The 20,991-nt window shown below is 38.7% G+C and overlaps 1 protein-coding gene across 16 annotated transcripts in view; it reads right to left on the reverse strand.

The window, feature by feature from the left end:
• RIMS1 (regulating synaptic membrane exocytosis 1) overlaps positions 1-20,991 on the reverse strand; it is a 473,493-nt gene that overhangs the window by 385,013 nt on the left and 67,489 nt on the right. For 15 of the 16 annotated variants that reach the window (XM_049695398.1, XM_049695397.1, XM_049695400.1 and 12 more), the window contains exon 2: positions 14,411-14,491. The exons of the other annotated variant lie outside the window; for it this stretch is intronic. In XM_049695398.1, the coding sequence (XP_049551355.1) occupies positions 14,411-14,491 (81 nt within the window). The remainder of the gene's footprint in view (positions 1-14,410; positions 14,492-20,991) is intronic. 16 annotated transcript variants of the gene reach the window in all.

Raw genomic sequence — 20,991 nt, forward strand, 5'->3', positions numbered from 1 at the left:
ACAAATTACTCTACATAAAATAGATAATCAACAAGGCCCTACTGTATAGCCTAGGGGACTATATCCAATATCTTGTAATAACCTATAATGGAAAAGAATCTGAAAAAAAAACTGAATCACTATGCCGTACACCTGAAACTAACACAATATTGTACATTAACTATACTTCAATTAAAAAAAGGACACTATGACATCCTTGTCTTCTAACCTCCTAGAGCACAGCCCAGGATTGAGCAGAGAGGGAGCCATCAGTGGGTCCTCACGTGGATCCTGAAATGAATTACCAGCAGTGCCTGCCTCTGAGCAAGCCTGAAGCTTGGGGTCTGGCATCTTACCGCCTGGCTTCGAATCCTGCTTCGCTATCAGTGGGTGTAGGCACACAAGCGAGTCATTTACATTTCTGCACTTCAGGTTCCTCTTTATAAAATGAAGATAATCATTGTGCTTTATAAAATTCTGTGAGGGTTAAATGCACATGAAGTGCCTAAGACTGAAGAGTATATGATTGCAGTTATTGTTACCACAGTGGATAGAGAACCAGCTAAGAGCGAAAACTAGACTTTCTTCTGCTCTAACCTGATGCATAACTGGTGAGAGGTTCTGAGAATTAGGTATGTATTCTTCTCCTTTGTGATGCTACCATATAAAGTAGCTCTCTCCATTGTGCCAGAGAGACTTCTTTCTTATGGATTTCCCTAAGGCAGCAGGAAAAAAAGTGTTTATTTTAGGGAATGTAATTCCCTAGAGCTACATGCCTTTTCCATTTCCTTATTTTTTTATTAACTTTCCTAAGGAACTCCCGGGCTCAAATTCTTAGATAGTTTTTGAGTCTTTCCTCTCTCTGTTCCTTTCTCTGGTCCATTCACTTATCCCCAAAGCCACTGCTTTTCCTTCCAGATGCTCTCTCTCTCCTCTATTTCTTCTTAACCGCGATCATTGTTCTTACTATTATTAACTATGTCTGATCTATTTTAATCATCTACTAATTTGTCTCCTGCTCTCCAGGAAAGCCCTATTATCATCCATCATGCATACTTCTGAAAAATCCATCATCCTGAAACGTTCCTTTCAACTGGGTACCTCCACGGTCAGATACTTTCATGTCTTCCTGCAGAGTAAAACGAGGTTCTTGATCCAGGACTGTAAGGATGTTTATAAACTGGTCCCAGCCTTCCTTTATCAGTTTATATTCCCCAACTCCTTTGCCAAACATGCTTCTTGAGCCAGATTGCATATTCAATGCCCCCTTTGCCTGACTGCTTCATTCTCACTCTGAACTGTTAGCCAACTCGTTTTCTTAGCCTGGGATGCCCTAAACTCTCCTTTCTATCCAATTACTACTCAGTCTTGATGGAAATCTAAAGTGCTTCTTTTCCCCCTGTAGCTCTTCCTGACTCCACACCACTTTAGCCACAAGTATTGATATATATACCCCGCTTTGAAAAAATTCCATATACATTTTTTAAGGAATTCACCTGATTTTTGTAAGGTATCTTTTATACCTACAAAGCCACCAACTTATCCATCTACCTGTCCATCCGTCCATCCATCCATCCATCCCTCCCTCATCTCCAACAATTAAATTATAAACTACTTGAGGGCAGATCCTATTACTTAACATTATTTTGGGAAGCTTCCCTCCCTCATCCTCTAATTTAGTACTGTATTTAGAACATAGCTTGGGCTCAATAAACATTTTTTTTTAATTACAGAAAAAATATCAGATAACATATAATTAAATATTAATATAAATACAATGAAATGCTAAGTATTACTGGCTCTAACAAGTTTTCCTCACCTCCCATTTTGAGTTAGGTTCCTCTGTGCTTTCATGGCAATCTGTAAGCCCTTTCATAGTCTTATCCTCATACTTCATTGTAATTATTTGTTTACCTGTCTGTCAGCCCAAGTTACATCTTCTTAATAGCTTTATAAGTCTACAATATTTGTTGAATGAATGAGTAAAATGAATGAATGAATGTCAAAATAGACACTACACATTTGGGTCATCTGAACCGATGGAAATCTTATTTAACATTACCCAGCGTTAAATATGACTTAAAAGGTCAGCCTGTCGTCATCTGCCCGTCATGTTCTGAATTTGTCTACCAATGACCTCAATTATAGATCATTAGTGTTGCTACCTGAAATCATTAAAGATATCTAGACACATTCACAAGGTTTAATATTTGTGAAATGCATAATAGATGAGTGCATTCATTTATCTACCCAAATCATTTTTCACTAAATAAATATTTGTTTGCTGCATAGATTGCCAAGGTCCTGGGCATAATCTTTTCCTTCTATTTAATACCTTCCTTCTAATACCAGCAGAAGTAGCTGTGGGTACAAATTCTCCTTTGACTATAAGCTCCCTGTTTTTGCACAACGACCATCTATTCTCCTGGCAGAGGCAGACCGTTCTTGTCCTGGACAAAAGACTGTAGAAGAGCAGAGGAAATAGCAGTGATTCACAGAGTAACCAGGCTGGGCCCTGAGGCACAGCGACTTTCTAATAATAATATTGCCGGTATTTATTTCCTCTCTACGTGAGTTTTAGAAGAGAGGTAGAATTCAGTGATGCTCACATTAATTTTAGTTTATGAAAAGATCAGTCATCCCAGCAAATGTTCATTTTCACTGAGCAACTCAGTGGTACATACCAGTGGTTTTAAATCAGGAGCCTACGTCAGGATAACTTGGGCAAATGATCTAAATACACATTTCCTGGCCTCCCTACTCACGCACAGCAGGGAACACTGGATAGATGATGGGGTGGTATGAGGTGGGGTCTATGCTTTTTAAAAGTCCCCCAATGCTTTTTTTTTTTTTTTTTTTGGTACGCGGGCCTCTCACTGCTGTGGCCTCTCCCGTTGCGGAGCACAGGCTCCGGACGCGCAGGCTCAGCGGCCATGGCTTACGGGCCCAGCCGCTCCGCGGCATGTGGGATCTTCCCGGACCGGGGCACGAACCCATGTCCCCTGCATCGGCAGGCGGACTCTCAACCACTGCGCCACCAGGGAAGCCCCTCCCAATGCCTTTTTATACCACTCCTCTCAATAAGAAACAGTAATAAATAAGAAAAGATACAGTCATGTTTTGACTGGATTAGCCAAAATTTATATATATATAAAGACTTGGTGAATATTTGGTAAATGGATAAAATATTATTGAGATTATTGACTTCCACTTTTGTAGAATAATATTTATATAGTACTTTATTCACAACTCTCTCATGTACTTTACCTCATTTCATACTCAAAAACTCTCAATGAGATAACTGGAAATGATTTTCTTCCTATTCTCCAGATGAGAAAACTAAGGATTTAGGAAGTTAAAAGAACTGGGCCAATGTCTTCCAGCAAATGAGTAGCAGAGCAAGGACTGAAAATATATAGTTCAAACCTTTAAAAAGCTAGAATTTACTCATTATTCCCTGAAGAACTGCAAAATTCTTCTCCTTGGTAATAATGTGGATTACCTGCATATTTTGAATCCGTCTGCTATTATGAACCCAGATAACCTGAATTCTAGACCTAGATCTGCCCCTTTCCTGCCGAGTCACCCCGGGCAAGCCACTTCCCAGGTCCACGTGGGGTCCACCATATGCAGCCCAAGTCCATACGCCCTCCAAGCTTGGTTGTTGACCCTATCATGTGGCTCGATGCAAAGCTGACATTAACTCAGTCGAAGATTTTCTGGAGCTTGTGCAACCTTAGTTTCCTTAGGATATCTTTTAAAAATAATTATTCGGGGACTTCCCTGGTGGCACAGTGGTTGAGAGTCCGCCTGCCGATGCAGGGGGCACGGGTTCGTGCCCCAGTCTGGGAAGATCCCACATGCCGCGGAGCGGCTGGGCCCGTGAGCCATGGCCGCTGAGCCTGCGCGTCCGGAGCCTGTGCTCCGCGACGGGAGAGGCCACAACGGTGAGAGGCCCGCGTACCGCCAAAAAAAAAAAGTTCTTATGGACAAATATCACTTAGCCCAAGAAAGCAGAAGGGATGAAGATCCACTAAGCTGGCTGCTTGGGGCTGGCCCTAGGCTTAAGGTAAACATGACCTTTCGGCTTCCTGATGGAATCAACAAGACGATAAAGAATAGGATTCAAGTCAGATGCTCTGCACAAGAGGGGGAAAAATTGCATTTAGCTAAAACATACTCTATTCACAGGAACAAAGGACAGGGACAGTATACAGGGGATAAAGTCCTCCTACATCAGGGTCACCAACATAGGAGCTGCTCAGAGGACCATTAAAAGAGGACCTAGTTCAGTCAGCAAGGGATAATTGGTGAAAGGAATTAATCACTAGTAAATTTCCACAAAACATAGCTGTTACATATAAAACTACTACAGCTCTACTCCTAAAGACAAAAACTCTTTTAATTCCCGAGAAGAAGTCATCTTCTCCTCTGAGCACTCAGACAGAGATAAACACAATATTATCTTAAAATAGTTACAGCAGAAAGAGGAGCTTTGTATGATTTTGTAAACTGGCATAGAATGACTTGCAGAAACCAGCACATCATACAAAGAGAATGAGGTCTATAAAAGCCACACGATTAAAAAAAAATTCTGTCACTTCCTAATTATAACCATGAATCGGAAATGTCAGTGTTCTCAGTAGTCTCTATTTTCAAGTTACTGGCTGTACTGACTTTATTCTAAAAGACAAAACCATGTTTTTTTTAGTTGGAACTTTTTTCTATTATCACCTGATCAATATGACCCCTGCTACAGTTGGTAATAGAACTATGACTATGACATTGAATACCTCTTATAGTATAAGAAAAAAAAAAGTGAACTTAGCAAAAATTGAAACTCATCACATTTTGATGTAAACATGTGGCTGAAAATAGTACAGAAACGGCTGCTTGTCTCTGAATAATACCTTCATTCATAATAAAATACATAATAAATACATACATAAAATAAAATACATAATAAAATAGCTAAAAGATCCTTTGCAAACGAAAACATGATCCCTTTCTTCTTGGCTGAATTTTACTCAAAAAAATGAGACACCTTTCAAAAAAGGAGCAATATTTTTAAAAGTAGTATATATTTTAAAATATTCATTTCCTCGAGTGTATCCAAACACCTACAGAATTATTAAATCTATCCCAACAGAATGTCAGAGCGAAAAAAAATCGCACAAGAACAAATTTATTTAAAATGGTGAAGTCTAATCATGTTTCAATTATTACTCAATTTTACTTTTCACCCTTTTTCACCTTCAGTACTTGAAGGTCTTTGCAAATTTACCTAAAGTGATAAGGTGTGATTACTAAATTTGTCGCTTACATACGCCATTGAAGATACATTGAAGATACATAAACAGGATGCTTAAGACTTTATGTAAGATGTTAAAAAAAATTAATAAATAAAGTAATTAATTAAATAAATCTTAAAAAAGAAAAAATATTTTTCAATACCCAAAATAAATTCTCTATTAAATAATAAAAAAAAAACTTTATGAGAACATGTTCCTACATACTATGCATTTAATGCACACAGGACCGATCAAGCATATGGGGGATTACACACATGACTTGAAGCCCCCTCCCTCCAGTACACAGCAGAAATTCCTCTTCTCTTTCATTGCTTCCAAAGCTTCCTTAAATTCCACTGAAGTTCACTGAATTCCACTTGCTCCACCTCTATGGCCACCAGCAGAGTCCAAACCACCGTCATGTTCTGCCGAAACGACCACAACTGGCTCCCAAAGTCCCTCGTCTTCTTCCCACCCACTGGCCAGCTACATTGGACCATGATCCTCCCTTCTGTGAATGGCTTTCAGAGCTTCTCCACAGACTTACATAAAATCCAAAGGCCTAGATGGAACCCTTGCTCATCTCCTCCACTGCCCACCTCATCCTCGATTTTCTCTGCCCTTCCCTAACCACACTACACTGGTTTCCTTATAAGGTCCACTGCACGTACCATCCTCTCTGTCTCAGTTGCCTTCTGCTGGCTCTTCTCAAGGCCGACTTCTCAACTTTCAAGTCTCTCCTTAAACCTCATCTCCTCCCAGAGCCTTCCTTGACCTTGAGTCTGCTCCCTGAACAGCTTCCCCTGTGTGGTCTCCTTCCCTGCACTTCATTTAGGCTCTGGTTAAAAAGGAAGAGTTTTAACATGTACGTTAGTTTGTTGTTTAGATCTTCTCCTCCTGCATGCTAAGTTCTACAAGGACAAGGACTCTGGTTTGTTCATCATCACCACAAGTGCCTGACGCCAGGCTCTGTGCACGACACAGAGTAAATAAATATTTGTTGAAGGGAGAAGGACTAGGCCAGATTCACTGTAGAGCCAGCAGTGCTTCCCCACCACACACTCTTCCACCAGCTGAAGATGTTCAAGTCCCTTTTGCTCAATGGTACCTTCTCATCCGAAGCTGATTTGTCTTCATTGACCACACCTGCACTGAGATCAAAATTCAGCAGAATATGGAAAAAATTGAGTATGAAATCTGCAGAACTTCAGGAGCACAAAACACCAGGAGGCTCAGGGGGAGCAGAGGGGCAAGATCAGGGAAAATGGAGAAAAGCGGAGGCTAAATTCCAGCATCCACTGTCTCTCTCAGACCACTGAAAGGAGCCCCTGGATCCACGACAGAGGTGTGCCTGAGGTGGTGATGGTCTGCCAGTGGGTTGCCAATTTTCAGTGTTAGCCATGGACCTTCTTCCATCTGCTACTAGTGCAAGACACAAAGCTCTGGGCATCAGTACACACAGCCTGAAGATCACGTGTGGTGAGTGGACCTTAAAAGCACAGTGACACAATGACAAGGGCTGCTGTCCAACTGTTTACAACTTCAAAGACAATTTTGTCTACTCTGTTATCTACTGCAATATTGATATATAATTTTGCTGTTAGATACGTGATTTTTAATGAAAAATCATATTTTCAAGTATACACATATATGTAGATTTCCCATACTATTATGGGAAAAGTAAATATATTAATACATATTTTTCTCAGTTATATTTTTGGTCCTCAAGGTTGACTATTTTAAAATTAGGTTAACTATAAGCTACCACATTTCCATGATTAAATTAATTCTAGTCCCATACATGTTGATCCTCAGAAGTCCCTATGTTATAATCAAATCTGAACAAAGATTGTTGTTGCTGAAACAAGCCATGCCCTTGAGATCTGAAAAACTATGTCTCTTAAAAGAAAAATATGGAGGCAGGCTCCCTGTCAATTCAAGGTTGACTCATCTGAAGCTGTGAGAAGGGAAAAGAACAGTGTGTGTGACACACATGCCCAAGTCAAAAGCCTCAAGGCAGATGGTACTGGATGACCCAGTCCAAGACGTGAGTTACCACTGCACAGAGAAAACAATTCTGGAAAAGAGGAAGTAGAAAGGACAAAGACCGAGTGGCCAAGGAAAATCCCGAGACTCAACAATCTGAATTTTTACCCAGACATAAATTCATTTTTTGTTAAATGAATGAAATTGATAATTAATTACAGGACTTACAAACGTCTAATTAACAAAACAAAAGAAAACTAGGTAAAAATAAAAAACAGTGTATCAAAACCAGTTTCTCAGTTTTTCTAAAGGTAATCAGAGAAACTCAAACCAAAGAATCTCAACAGTATTCAGGAACTTGTATCTACAAGGTCTTTTAGATACTAACTTTCTTTCTGATTGGTCTGTAACTACACAGAACCCAGACTCTGAGGTTACACTGGTAATTTTTATATGATTAAATCAGTCCTGCACACACACACACACACACACACACAGAGGAGAGAGAGATAATGTTAAGTTTATTTTCTGAAAATTAGAAAGCAAAAGTATCTATAACCTCAAATCACGAAAGGTTCAAGAGTTAAATAGAACTGACTTTTGAATGTCAGTTGTTCTGAAGATGTGGGGATTTCATATGATACAGTTACCTATACATACATACACAATGATACAGACCCATTACAAATGTTCAAACAAGAAGGAACTTAATAAGCATTTTTAAAAGAAACTTACAACAAAGAGAAGATGATGGCACCACTGGTGAAGTCTACCAAACATCTGATGAAAAATTATCTTTCACAAACTTTTCCTAAATAGAATAGTAGGGAATACTTCCAAGTTCATTCTATGAGGCTAGTATCACCCTGATACCTAAATCAAAGACATCACAGGAAAACTACAGACCAGTACCCCTTATAAATACTTACACAAAAATCTTCAAAAATACTAGCAAATCAAATAAAGCAACAAATAAAATGGATAGCCAAGTGGGAATGCAAAATTGTCTCAACATATGAAAATAAAGCGGTACACCATATTGATAAGATAAAAGACAGAAAAGCACATTATCATCTCAATAGGTTCAGAAAAAGCAGCTGAGAAAATCCAACATCCTTTCATGTTATGAACACTCAACATACTAGAAATGGAATGAAACTTTCTAAACCTGATAAACAATATATACTAAAATCCCATGACTAGTATCATATTTAATAGGGAGAGACTGAAAGCTTTCCCCCTAGTATCAGGAGCAAGACAGATATGTCTGCAATCACCACTTTTTGACATCTGGATGTCCACATGCAAAAGAATGAAATTGGATCCCTACCTCACACCATATATGAAAAGTAACTCAAAATGGATCAAACACCTAAATGTACAAGCTAAAACTAAAACTCTAAAACTTCTTTCTTTTAGAAAACCTAGGGGTAAATCTTTATGACCTTGAATTTGATAATAATTTCTTAGATAAAACACCAAAGCTACAAGTAACCAATGGAACAGAGAACTATTCAACTTCATCAAAATTAAAAACTTGTGTTTCAAGATACTATCAAGAAAATGAAAAGACAACTCACTAAATGGGAGAAAATATTTGCAAATCATTTATCTGACAAGGATACAGTACCCATCATACATAAAAAAAACTCTTACAACTCAACAATAAAGACAAATAACCCAATTAAAAATGGACAAAAGATTAAATCAATATTTATCCAAAGAAGCAATACGAATAGCTAAAGAGCACACGATAAGATACTAAGCATCATTATTCATTAGGGAAATACAAATCAAAACCACAATAAGATAACCATTCACACACTCCACACCTACAAGATGACTATAACTAAAAAGACTGACAATAACAAGTGTTGACAGGATGTAGAGAAATTGGAATCCTCTTACGTTGCTGGTAGGAACGTAAAATGGTGCAGCTATTTTGAAACACAGAGTGACAGTTCCTAAAAAATGTAAACATATAGTTGCCAAATGACTCAGAAGTTTCATTCCTAGGTTTATACTTAAGAGAATTGAAAACATACGTCCACTCAAAAACTTGTACATAAATGTTAAAAGCTGCTTTATACAGCATACAAATTGGAAACAATCCAAATGTCCATTAACGGATAAATTAAAAAGTGGTATATACATACAATGGAATACTATTTGGCAGTAAAAGCAATGAAGTACTGATACTTGCTGTAACATGGATGAATCTTGAAAATATTATGCTAAATGATGAAAAACAGACATAAATAATCGCATATTATATGATTCCATTTATATTAAATGTCCAGAATAGGCAAATCCACAGAGACAGAAAGTAGGTTCGTTTCTAGAAGCTGGGTTTTGAGGGGAATAGGGAATAGTGCTAGTGGATATTAGGTTTCTTTTTGGAGTGATCAAAATATTCTGAAATTACATAGTGGTGACAGTTGCACAATTTTGTAAAAGCTAGTAACTTTTACACTTTGAAAAGGTGAACTGTATGTATGGCATATTAATTTTTTCTTAATTTTGAAAAGCAGCCAATCACCAACAAAAACAAAGGAAAACCAAAAAAAGACTGAACAGAAATATGATCTATGTACCTCTCTGGATTCGACGTATTCCTGATCATGTCACCGTCCACAGGAACGTAAACATTGTTTGTCTAAACATAGTTTTCCCTTGGCTATATACTCTTTTTCTAGATTTCTGCTTTCATATTCCAACTTTAGCATTTCTAATGTGACCAGCCATCCCAGTTTTCCCAGGACTGAGGGGGGTTCCCAGGACATGAGACTTTCAGCAGTAAAACATGGAAAGTTCCAGGAAAACTGAGACAAGCTTGTTCTTGTCTGATTTTGTATAATTTACTTAATTCCTTTTCTCTTTGTCCTGTGATGTTATCTATCCTGCCCCTTCCATTCTTTCCTTCAAACTGACACCTTCTCCCTGTGCTACTTCTTTTTTTTTAATCTTAAAGTATTTTAATAATGAAGTTATTTCTAAAATTCACTTTTTGGAGACATAAAATTAGTCTTATAGAAGACATACTTTTTAAGCTCTGTAAAACAACTTTGAAATTAAATTAAATTTATCATAAACTATTTTCTATTAAATATGGTTTAATTTTATTTTTTATTGGAGTATACTTGATTTACAATGTTGTAGTAGTTTCAGGCTTATGGCAGTGATTCAGATATATATATATATATATATATATATATATATATATATATATATATTCAAATTCTTTTCCCTTATAGGTTATTACAAAATATCGAGTATAGTTCTCCGTGGTATTTCATTTATGTTAATGGTTTTATTATAAAGTAATTGTTCACAAATTAGTATAACTCATCTAAGTCTCTCTTGAGTTTGAGGTATGAATAGCCAACTGTCTTTGGATGTTTCAATCAGAGATATCTTTGGACACTAATACATACATCTAATGCTAAATCTAAACTAGTTTTACTGCCTAAATTAACTCTCTTCCTGACATGATCACATCCACTCAATCTCTTGAGATAAAGTGAGTTATCTCCTCTTCACTTTGCTGTATTATCACAGCTAATGAATCACTGTACCCTAATTACACCACCCGGCAAACATTCTCAAATCTGCCCTACCCCCTACCTCTCCTGCTTAGACCTGCTTCCATCCATGGCTGGAATTGATGAGTAGACAAACGTTTCTCAGACTTTTAAAATCCATGATCACTTTGAAAAACTCAAAAACCCCATAATGTTATGTCAACTTTCAAATATCGTATTAAAAATAAAACCAAAGACAAGACCCAACATGTAGCTTATGTCCTCCAAGTTAGAACAGTGTCCTCTTCTTCAGAGATGTCGGCGCTGCACCTTCTGAATCCTTTATTTCTCTCCCACTCACCATCCGTCACACACGCACTCTCACCCACACAAGCAGACAACATACAGATACGCACACGTGGACACTCACAGGCTTCAGCAGTGAGTACATGTTGTAAATCATCCCCCACAAGCTGATGTTTCGGGGCCTCCAGGCAACTGTTTCCTCCTTCTGGAGACCGTATTCTAAAACTGCTTCCTATTCAACGACTCATCCTTCAAAATTCATATGAACCGTCGCAGGCTCTGAAAGTCCTTCTCTGACCCCGTCAACCCCAAGGAGATTGAATCATTTTCTCTGTTTTAAACATACTTCTAATGTTGCAGATATTATGTAGTAATACCATTGAGTGGATTATGTAATGCTGCCCCCAACTTGGGAAGGAACTGCTGTATCTATGCATCTTATACCTGAGGAATAGCAGCCATCAAACTCAATTTATTGAACTCCACTAATGTTTTTAGTATATTTATTACTTTGATTAAGCGATGACAACTTAGGCAGCATGCTTAAAATATGTGACATTTTAATAACTGAAAAAAGAATCTTCCGAGAGTTTAAACACACAGTTATCAAAATATAAAGTATATTGACATGTGCAGCCATCAACCTAGACTTGCAAAATAGAAGATACAAGTGACCCAAGTACAGTCACCCTACTCCCTATCCACCCACTAATAATCTATCTCTGTTTTCCTACTCACTATGCACAATCAACATCTCCTTCTCCGGACTTCTCATTTTCTCGTCACACCTATAGAAATAGAGTATTTCCACTCACTTATATGCTAAAACTTCTATGGCAAATGCCACCAATGACCCCTCTGTGGCCAAATCCAATGCACATTTTTTTTATCTCTTAAATTATTGATTTTCTGTGGCATTTGCTATTGTTGGGCATCCTTCCTGAGTCCTTTCTACCACCATGGTTTCTCCTGCTTCTTTGACCATTAGTTCTCAGCTGAGCCAGGGGAGCTTCTTCTTTCACCTACTCCTTAAGCATTGGTTTTACCCAGGCGCTCTGTTATTTTTTCCAACTCTGTACCCTTTGTGGATGTTATCTAGTTCCCCAGCTAACTGAGTGCTTCAGGTTCACGTACCCAACTTTTTCTTCGACAGGTACCCTTAGGTAATGCACGGGTGCCCCAAATCATCGTATCACAATCTGAACTCCTCACTGCCCAGCTACCCATAGGCCTGATTTGCTTTTTTATCTCCCCATCTCAGCTGGCGGTCCTCAATCAACCAAACCATTGAAATGACAGCCCCCTAAGCGCTTTCCTTACAAAGCATATTCAATTGACAACTAAGCACCGCCTGTTTGCCTTCTTACTAAGCTCTTGAAATGTTTCCTTCCCACACCCTCTGCTACTCCTGTAGGTCAAGACCTTCTCTGGACTGTTGCGATAGCCTATTAATTGACTTGCTTGTCTCCAGCTGTGTCCACATCCTGTTCATATTCCATTATCCCTACTTCTGCCAAAGTAAGTAATACATATTTTATATAAACACACACACAGTGCAAATCTGACTAATTAAAATCCATCAGTGCATCATCATAATTTAAACAAAAATAGGGTGAGCGAAGGGATTGTCAGAAAAGAGGATCCAGCAAGATGACAGCTGCTTCTTCTCAGCCACTCTCTTCAGAGGGGCCACCAGGAAAGTCCCACTAGGTGCATGGTAAGTTACAACAAGATTTCCACAACTAAAGTCTACGGAGAGCAGAAACAAAGTAAGAAAAAACATTATCTAATGTCTCATTGGCAAGGATGCCAATAGCTGTTTCACATCTAATAATTCCAGTTTTAAGTGGACATTGGAATAAGTGGGACCAATTAAAATGGAACCTCAATATGTGGAATAAAACACATCTTAAAATCAACTTTAAGTCCTCAAAGAACTTGCCCCAAAGTTGCTTGAATCCTAATATAAGTGAAATGTTTTCTAATGCCTAGAACGTGAGATGGAAAGTGGGGATCATTACATTTTTTATGAATTATCAACCGAAGTTCCACCATCAGGAAAAAGGCTTTATAGCTAGAACATTTATAGAAAAAAAATGGCAACATCATTAAGAGTACTTCCTCCAACTTAGAACTTTAAAAAATGTAATTATAAACCATTTTTACTGTGGCTAAATCTAAATTATTTGTATTCCTTGAAAAGTACTGACTAAATGTAGAAGACAATATTCGAGTATACTTATTGAGATAAAGTCTATAACCCATCTATGGAGCCTCTTGAAATTTATTTACCAAAATTTTTTATCCTAAAACATAAATAATTTTGAATCTGTGATTGTATGTAACATACAAAATATAAGCATTTAAACATCGTATTTAATTTCAGTCTTTGCCAATGGGAATAAAAACGACATAGCAAAAGAATTACAAAAATTTACTTTTCTTCTCATAGCCTTTTGACAATCTTCTTACTTTATTTTGGTTTTATTTCAAAGAATTCTCAGACAGCTAAAAAAACCTATAGAAAATCACTCTCAAGACACATTTCTTCAATGGCTTTTGCAAAAAACTTGGAAAGAGACATTTCCCCAGTAGTAACTACTTGGCTGTAATGGCTATTATAACAGCACTGCTGAGACATTTTCAGGAAATGTTTAATTTTTCTTACCAGGAACATAATTCTTTTCAAAAGATTGAATATATCTTGCTACTCTGCAGAATTTTAAAGCTCTTCAAGTGTCATCTCATCAAAATCCACATTTTCAACATAGTTTACTTATTTGGTTTCTCCTCTAGTTCCCTTAGGTTGGTCATTTAACCCTTCACGTATCCACACTCGGGGTTACAATAACAAAAACAAAACCAATGGGCCATCCCTCTTTTAGATTGTCCCTTACCTTTAAATGACCCAGTGCGAGGTTGGCCATGAACTACCTGTGTACTTCCCTTATTCACAACAAGGAAAGTAGCCCTTTCTGTATCTTTTCTCCATATTCCTAGAGTCTTAGGCTCCGATCCACATACATTCTAAATCCAAAATGTATAGAATTTCTGACACCCTAGAGCCCTAAAAAATGTGTCTCTTTCCTCTAATTAGCTTTATGCTTCCCATATGACATTAGAAACAGCACTTAATAAAGATGCTTGATACACAGAGCTCCTGTTTCCAGATCATTTTATCTAATTCAATAGTAGCTTTTTACCCCCCAGAGACCCCAGAGGAGCCACAGTTTGTACACCCGCATGCAGTGTAAATGAATACATATGTAACCAGTGATGTGTGTAAGAGACGACATTTTCAGTCAATAAAACCAATGCCATACTCACGGTGAAGGCTGGTGGGGCTGGTGTTCAACATTTCTTGGGGTTTTGCAGGCAGCAGGCTTCACCATGTCCCTGACCACACACCTGGGGCGCATGATAGACAGCACAATGCACTATTAATTATAAAACGGGGAGAAACATCTGGAAATTAAACATGGTACTGAAAACAAGTCTAAGGGAAACTCTTTGCAAACCCCTTAATGTTAACCTGGAGTCCCTGGAAAGCCCTGGGGGTTGGAAACCTTCAACTCAGGCTTCCAAGAGCTCAGTTACACCCAGATGAAGTCCGTGCTGGCCTCGGTATTGGATTTCCCTTTTAGTACCAATAAAATGATCGTCAGCAGCCTTCCCCATAGGAGCAAGGCTACTAAAAGCTCTGGCCTCACTGTATGAAGACATCTGACAGCTTAAACATAGGAATGGCTGTTGTGTTTAAAACGCGCAGGACGTTCTGTGGCTTTGGCTATTTTACTACAAGACACGGACTCTTGTTTCACACCCTTTATCATACACAGGTCTTTCTCTTTATGAAAAAAGAGATCTGAGAGCCTTCAAGACACCCCCCAAGTTCAAAATCCCTTCAAGCTAAGAAAAGAGGAAGAGTCAGAAGGAAATGTGCATAAAGTGTGTGTATGTATGCGTGTGTGTGTAAAATAAATAGAGAAGATACCTGCATAGTGTGAAAACAGGAAAAGGTCTTTGCGTCTTATGTTCTCCATCAAAGAATAAATAAATGCAGAGGATGGATCACAGCTCCAAAGGGCAGCAAGAGGAGATGCCTTTAGCCTCATGTCAACAGGGTTTACAGAGTGCTGGAGAGATTCATTGGCATAAACAAGAATACATCCCCTTCTGAGGCTGTCCTTGGATGGCTCAGATGTTCCTTCACTTCAAAAGCTTTGAAACAAACCTTGCTTTGAATAGGGAAGCCCTGATCATAAAGCTGGGGCCCTACATCTCAGACTTTGCTACATGGAAAAGCCCCTTAGGACACAGCATTCTCAACCATGAACCTGGTTAACGTTCATGGCAGCTTTGACTGCCCTTGGAGGTTTGACTACCCTGCTGATGTTTAAGGCCAGTCATGTTATTCCAGAAGTGGATCAGGGGTGAGGCAGTGGCAGATAAACTGCTTTCCCAGAGCTAAAAGCTGCACGGCAAAATTCTCCACTTCTGAAAGAAATGATACAGGGAAACATTGTGGACACAATGCATGGAAACGTGCACACACACACACACACACACACAGAGCTCATTCCAAACAAGATCAAGTGAGACTTAGAAATCAATGTGTAACGTGACGAGAAAAGAAAACAGGGCCATTTCAAAGCCTTCCCTCCTGGGCTCAAAGGAAAGAAACACAGTGTTTGTCTAGTGCAAGTGCTAAACTCTTAATGGACTGGTCACCAGTCAAAGGAGGAGAAGGTCACTCAGGCAGCAGGGTTCAGAGAACATTCAAGCAGGCAGTTGCCAGGGAGAAGTAATACCCCAGGGTTTCTGAGCTCTGAAATGTTAATATAACTTACACCAGTACAGCGCTCAGGAAGTTACATTTCATAGCACTGGGAAATCTTTAGCAATTCCCACTCAACTAAAAACAGCCCACGCGGTATGTTGAACCTACATGCACTGGTTTGCGAAAATATCGGAAATATCACCAACTTTGGAAAAAAATTTGAAGAATTGTATCTATGAGAAACCATATGCAACCTCTGTCTTAGTTCATTTCTTTTTTTCTTCCCCTAAAGATTCAGGTATTTAGACAAAGCTTTGGGAAAAAAAGAAATCTGTCACTTAGAGTTTTCCTTCAATATGCTTTTAAGTAACACTTTCCGAATAAATGTGGAATGTCAGCCAGCACGAAGGGTAGGTTTCTAAGCAAAACGCATTTGTGTGTGTGTGTGAAAGACCATGTCTATGTAAGGAAATTCTCATCTAATCTCAAGTACTCAGTGGTCTTGTTTTAAAACTATAATAGCTGGCATACTTCACCTGTCTGCACATGCTATATAATCTTCTAAGTAAAAACTTGTATTTCTGAACTTTAAAGTTTCATTGGATAATGAGAATAAACACACCAATACTCAAAAGCAATATACTTAGAATTTAAATGTACTGAATTTAAAATATACTTACTTAAATTAATTAATATATTTTATTTTTAAAAAACAAGAAAAAAACATATCTTTCATACTGACCTATAATCCTAACCTCAGTTCCAGAGTGAGGTAGCTAGCTATTGAATCTGTTTTCATGGAGAAAGCTGTTTGATTGATTCAGATTGCTAGTTATTCAAGCAATTTGAGGGAGCTCTAAACTATGGCAATATGTATTCCTACAACTTCTAATTTGACTTCTTTTAGCTGAAATTGCTTCTAGAGAAAGAGAAGGAAAAAAAACCTACACTCAGAACAAGATACATAAAATAATACAATGCACTCCTCAGAATTTTGTCAGCCTGGGTGGATGAGCATTTTTTTCAAGTTGTAATTGGATTGTTGTGTCTGGCCTATTGCGGTTTGAGGGATAAACCATAATGGTGCTGCCAGTTGTAATATGTGGAAACTGTTCAGCTCCAGCAGTTTCCATTCTCTCCCAGGCATTAGACTTATTATAATAACACGGACCCCTCATACTTTAAGAAACACAAGAGTGTTATGTCAGCAGGTTGCGGTGATCAAGGGTCTTTCCTACGTATGATTTATTCCTTCAGCCAGACTCAAGGAGGCCACAGACAGGCCACAATGCCAACTTCCCAGAACGGTTATGGATGGAGAGACCAGGAGTCCAAGGTGGTGACCTCTTATTCTTGCAACGTCTTCGGTTATTCAGGGGGTTATCAGATGTGGACTCTTCACAGCCTTGGAAGCGCTTGTGAGCATCCCTCACCACTCAAGCATCACTGAGGATTTATGCAAATGAGGCATCCTGCAAGCATCTCAGGGAAGCTCCCCCTGACTCCGCCCTCCGCGCGGCTGGGTTTTATGAATGACTGCAATCAAGGCTGAACGGCTGCCAACTGCCCACTCTTCCCTGCACGTACACACAGAGAAACCTGCCCGGCCGCAAGCCCGCAGACGAGGCCGCGGCAACGCTTTCATCCCCCCAGACAGGAATGAAATGTGCTTGCGGAGACTTAAGAGTATGTGAGTGAAAAATTCTCAATGCCTTCGAAAAACACAATTTACATAATTACTTTCTCTCTTTTGAGTTTCCATTTTGGTGCCTGCAGTCACCAGCCCCCTTCTGCCTCCCCCTCCGTGCAAAAACTAAAAAACAAACAAACAAAATCTCACTATTTTATGAAATTTTAACTCAACTGAACTTGATGACAGTGTCAGGAGTCTAGTGACTGGGCAGTGAGCTGTCACATAGATGATGCCACCTTTGCATTTCTGTTCACATCTTTTGGGTTTGGGATTTTACTCGGGTTTCTCCTGTCATTGATGGAGACAATAAACAGTGCTGGGGAAAGTGTATGTGTGCTTGAGGGAATGAAACACTTTTCAAATACACAATCTTCTAATTTGCTGATCTCTGATCAAAAACACAGAAACAAGGAAAAACGGGCAAGAAGAGACCTCAGGGGCTCTGTAAGCAGCCATTTGCTTCTAAAACTCTCATTCAGCGCTCCGGACTCCTCTTCCAAAAGACATTACCCAAAAGGACCCAAATATCTGCAAAATTCCTGTCTCCAGCCTGACCCTCTCTAACTCCTGACATCCAACCGTCTCCACAACACTTTTGCTTGGCTTTCCAGCAGGCCTCTCAGAATCAGCATTTCCAACTGGAATCCACCCTACCCCACACTCCTGACCCTCCACGGCCATCACCATCTTGGCTGACTGTAAATAGGTTTCTCTAGCTGTTCAGGCCAAAAGCTTTAGACTCAAAGCCTCGTTTCTCTCACACCTGTGTCCAATCCATCACAACGGTTCTCCTGTCCAAAAATGTGCAGAGTCTGTCCATTCCTCCTCTGTCCCCCATGGCCATCCTGATGGGGCAAGTATGGTCTTTTCCTTGGATTCCCACAATAGACTTCTCCCTGGCTGCCTGAAAGAGACCCTTTGGAAAGATAAATCAGATCGTAACTCCTCTGCTCAAAATCTTGCAGCAGTGCCCCAGTTTACTTACAAAAAATGCCAGAGTCCTTAGGGTATAATCTGGCCTCCTGTAACTCCCAGAGTTCTTCTCCTACTATCCCCTCCCCAGCACTCCCCGCCCCATTCACGCTACCCCAGCTGCAGTGGCCTTTTCTTGTTGGTCTTCCTCAGATGTACCAGGCTTGGTTTTGCTCAGGGCCTTTGCACCAGCCATTGCTTCCATTGGGAATGCTCCTCCCTGATACAGGTAAGACTAACCCCCTCACCTCTCTGCAGTCTTGGCTCAAACATCAGTGTTTGGTGGTTCCTACTCTGATTACCTGCTTATGACTACAGTCTGCCCCCACCAGACTTTCAGTGCCCTTCACCTTGCTCTACTACTTACTACATGTGCCCCTCCCCGGGGCCTCCACCCAGGCTGAAATACAAGCTGCTCAGGAGGAAGGATCTCTGTTTGCTTCAATGACAAAAGTCCAGAGCCCAGGACAGGGCAGGATGTAATAGTCACTCACTACATATGTGTTAAATGAATGAATAAGATAAAAAGATAAAAAGCTGTTAGTACTCTAACATGCTAAAACACAGTGATTTGCAAGAGATTTAGGTAATGCTTTTTTGCAAGATTACAGCATATTTCTATAAAATATCTGCAAAATATAGATTAATCCATGATCAACACATTTTATGATTTGAATAATCCACTAAATTTGTTTTTATATGGTTTGACTGAGGGTCATTCTCTTTCCAAACAAGAAAAAAAGGCTTATTTAGTGTAAAACACTCTTCAGTGTCACATTATTGCTTTGAACAAATGAGACATTATCTAACATTTAGTATACTGCTATTTTATCAAATAAAACTTTAAAATAATTAATTGTACATGAGGTAATTCCTTAATAGTAAAGAGAGAAAATTAATCCCCTTTTCTTTTGATTTTTCTAAACAGGGTTGGAAAATAAGAAAAACTGTTTACTGTCATCTATTATGTACTAAAATGTCCACAGATATTTAGATAATATCTTATTTAATCTTCACACTGCCCTGCAAAGGAGATGCGATTGTCCCATTTGACAGATGAAGAAAAACTGCTAAGATCTAAGAGATTAAATTTATTTTTCCAGTGATAATTGGAAAATGTTGATATTTTAAGAAGCCAAGATTTGTATCCAGGTTTGTTTGGGACCAAAGCTAATGTCCTTTCCATCATTCCAAGGAGCGTTCTGACATTAATACTTAAAAGATAAATGGAAACTAATAAAAATCAATCATGAAGTTACAGAGTCCAGTATCCTCTGATATGTTTCAATATCACTGATTTCATGACCTAGGTACATTATTGAAGCTATTCAAATAACCTCACATAACTGAGTGTTCTTGAAACAGTATTCTAGTATTTATTGCAAGACCATATTCTCCAAATATATCAGGAGAACAATGGTGATAGCAGGGTGTCAATTTGGCTAAATTGAAATGTAGAGTGACCTTGAGACCAGTGGGAATGTGAAATGCATGGCATGTCATCTGGTATAGAGAAAAACAGTTTATATAAGAAAGGAATCAAGAAAGCGAAAGAGATTTAAAAGATCATTTGCGAGACACATATAATTCAATTGATAAAAATCTTTTCAAAAATGTTTTTCAAAGGAGGTCATCAAAAGTGATCTTCTCATCTCCACTTACAAATACTAAAAGAGGAAGAGCTGAAAAATGTTATTTTACAAAATGAATTTTAAAAATTGCATATTCATGTCAACTTAACAGTGAACCAATCAGTATGATGACTGTTACCACTAAGATGAAGACGAGACAGTGAAAATTCTCTACCAGAAGGGGAAAGTGGATGTTGGTATTTTGAAAAGCCAGATGTACTAATCACAGATCATCAGGGCCTGGTCCACCTCTGATGTATATTCAGGGAACCCTCAGAAGCTACGTAAGAGTGACTTTTATTTTAAAAAAGACAAGGAGGACAGGCAAGGTAGGTTCCTAATTATAAGAAAAGGGAAACCATTTTTCACAGTGAGTGGTGAGGGCTATTAAACCTCCCTTAACCAGGCCAGGAAATTAGTCACCAAACCAGACACAAAAGTATAGGATTCTGAAATAAAGGTGATTACAAGATACAGATTCACTACAGAGATTAATGGGTGATTTTAAAGTTTGGAAAAACAAATTTTTCAAAGACTGATAAGATGGTGACCTAAATGGGAAGGAAATCCAAAAAAGAGGGGATATATGTATATGAAGAGCTGATTCACTTTGTTATGCAGCAGAAACTAACCCAACATTGTAAAGCAACTCTACTCCAATAAAAATTTTTAAAGTTTTGATAAGAAGGAAAATCATAGGCAAGAGGTCAAGTCCTTGGTCTTCTGGGTTATTCACACCTGCCTGTTTATCACCTCTTATGTCTCTGGAATGCTTATAGGCTTAGTTCTACAAGGTCCTAATATTGCCTCCAATATGGAAGCAGTATGGCCA

This window comes from Orcinus orca, chromosome 12, assembly GCF_937001465.1.
Source record: "Orcinus orca chromosome 12, mOrcOrc1.1, whole genome shotgun sequence".
NCBI classification, from domain to species: domain Eukaryota; kingdom Metazoa; phylum Chordata; class Mammalia; order Artiodactyla; family Delphinidae; genus Orcinus; species Orcinus orca.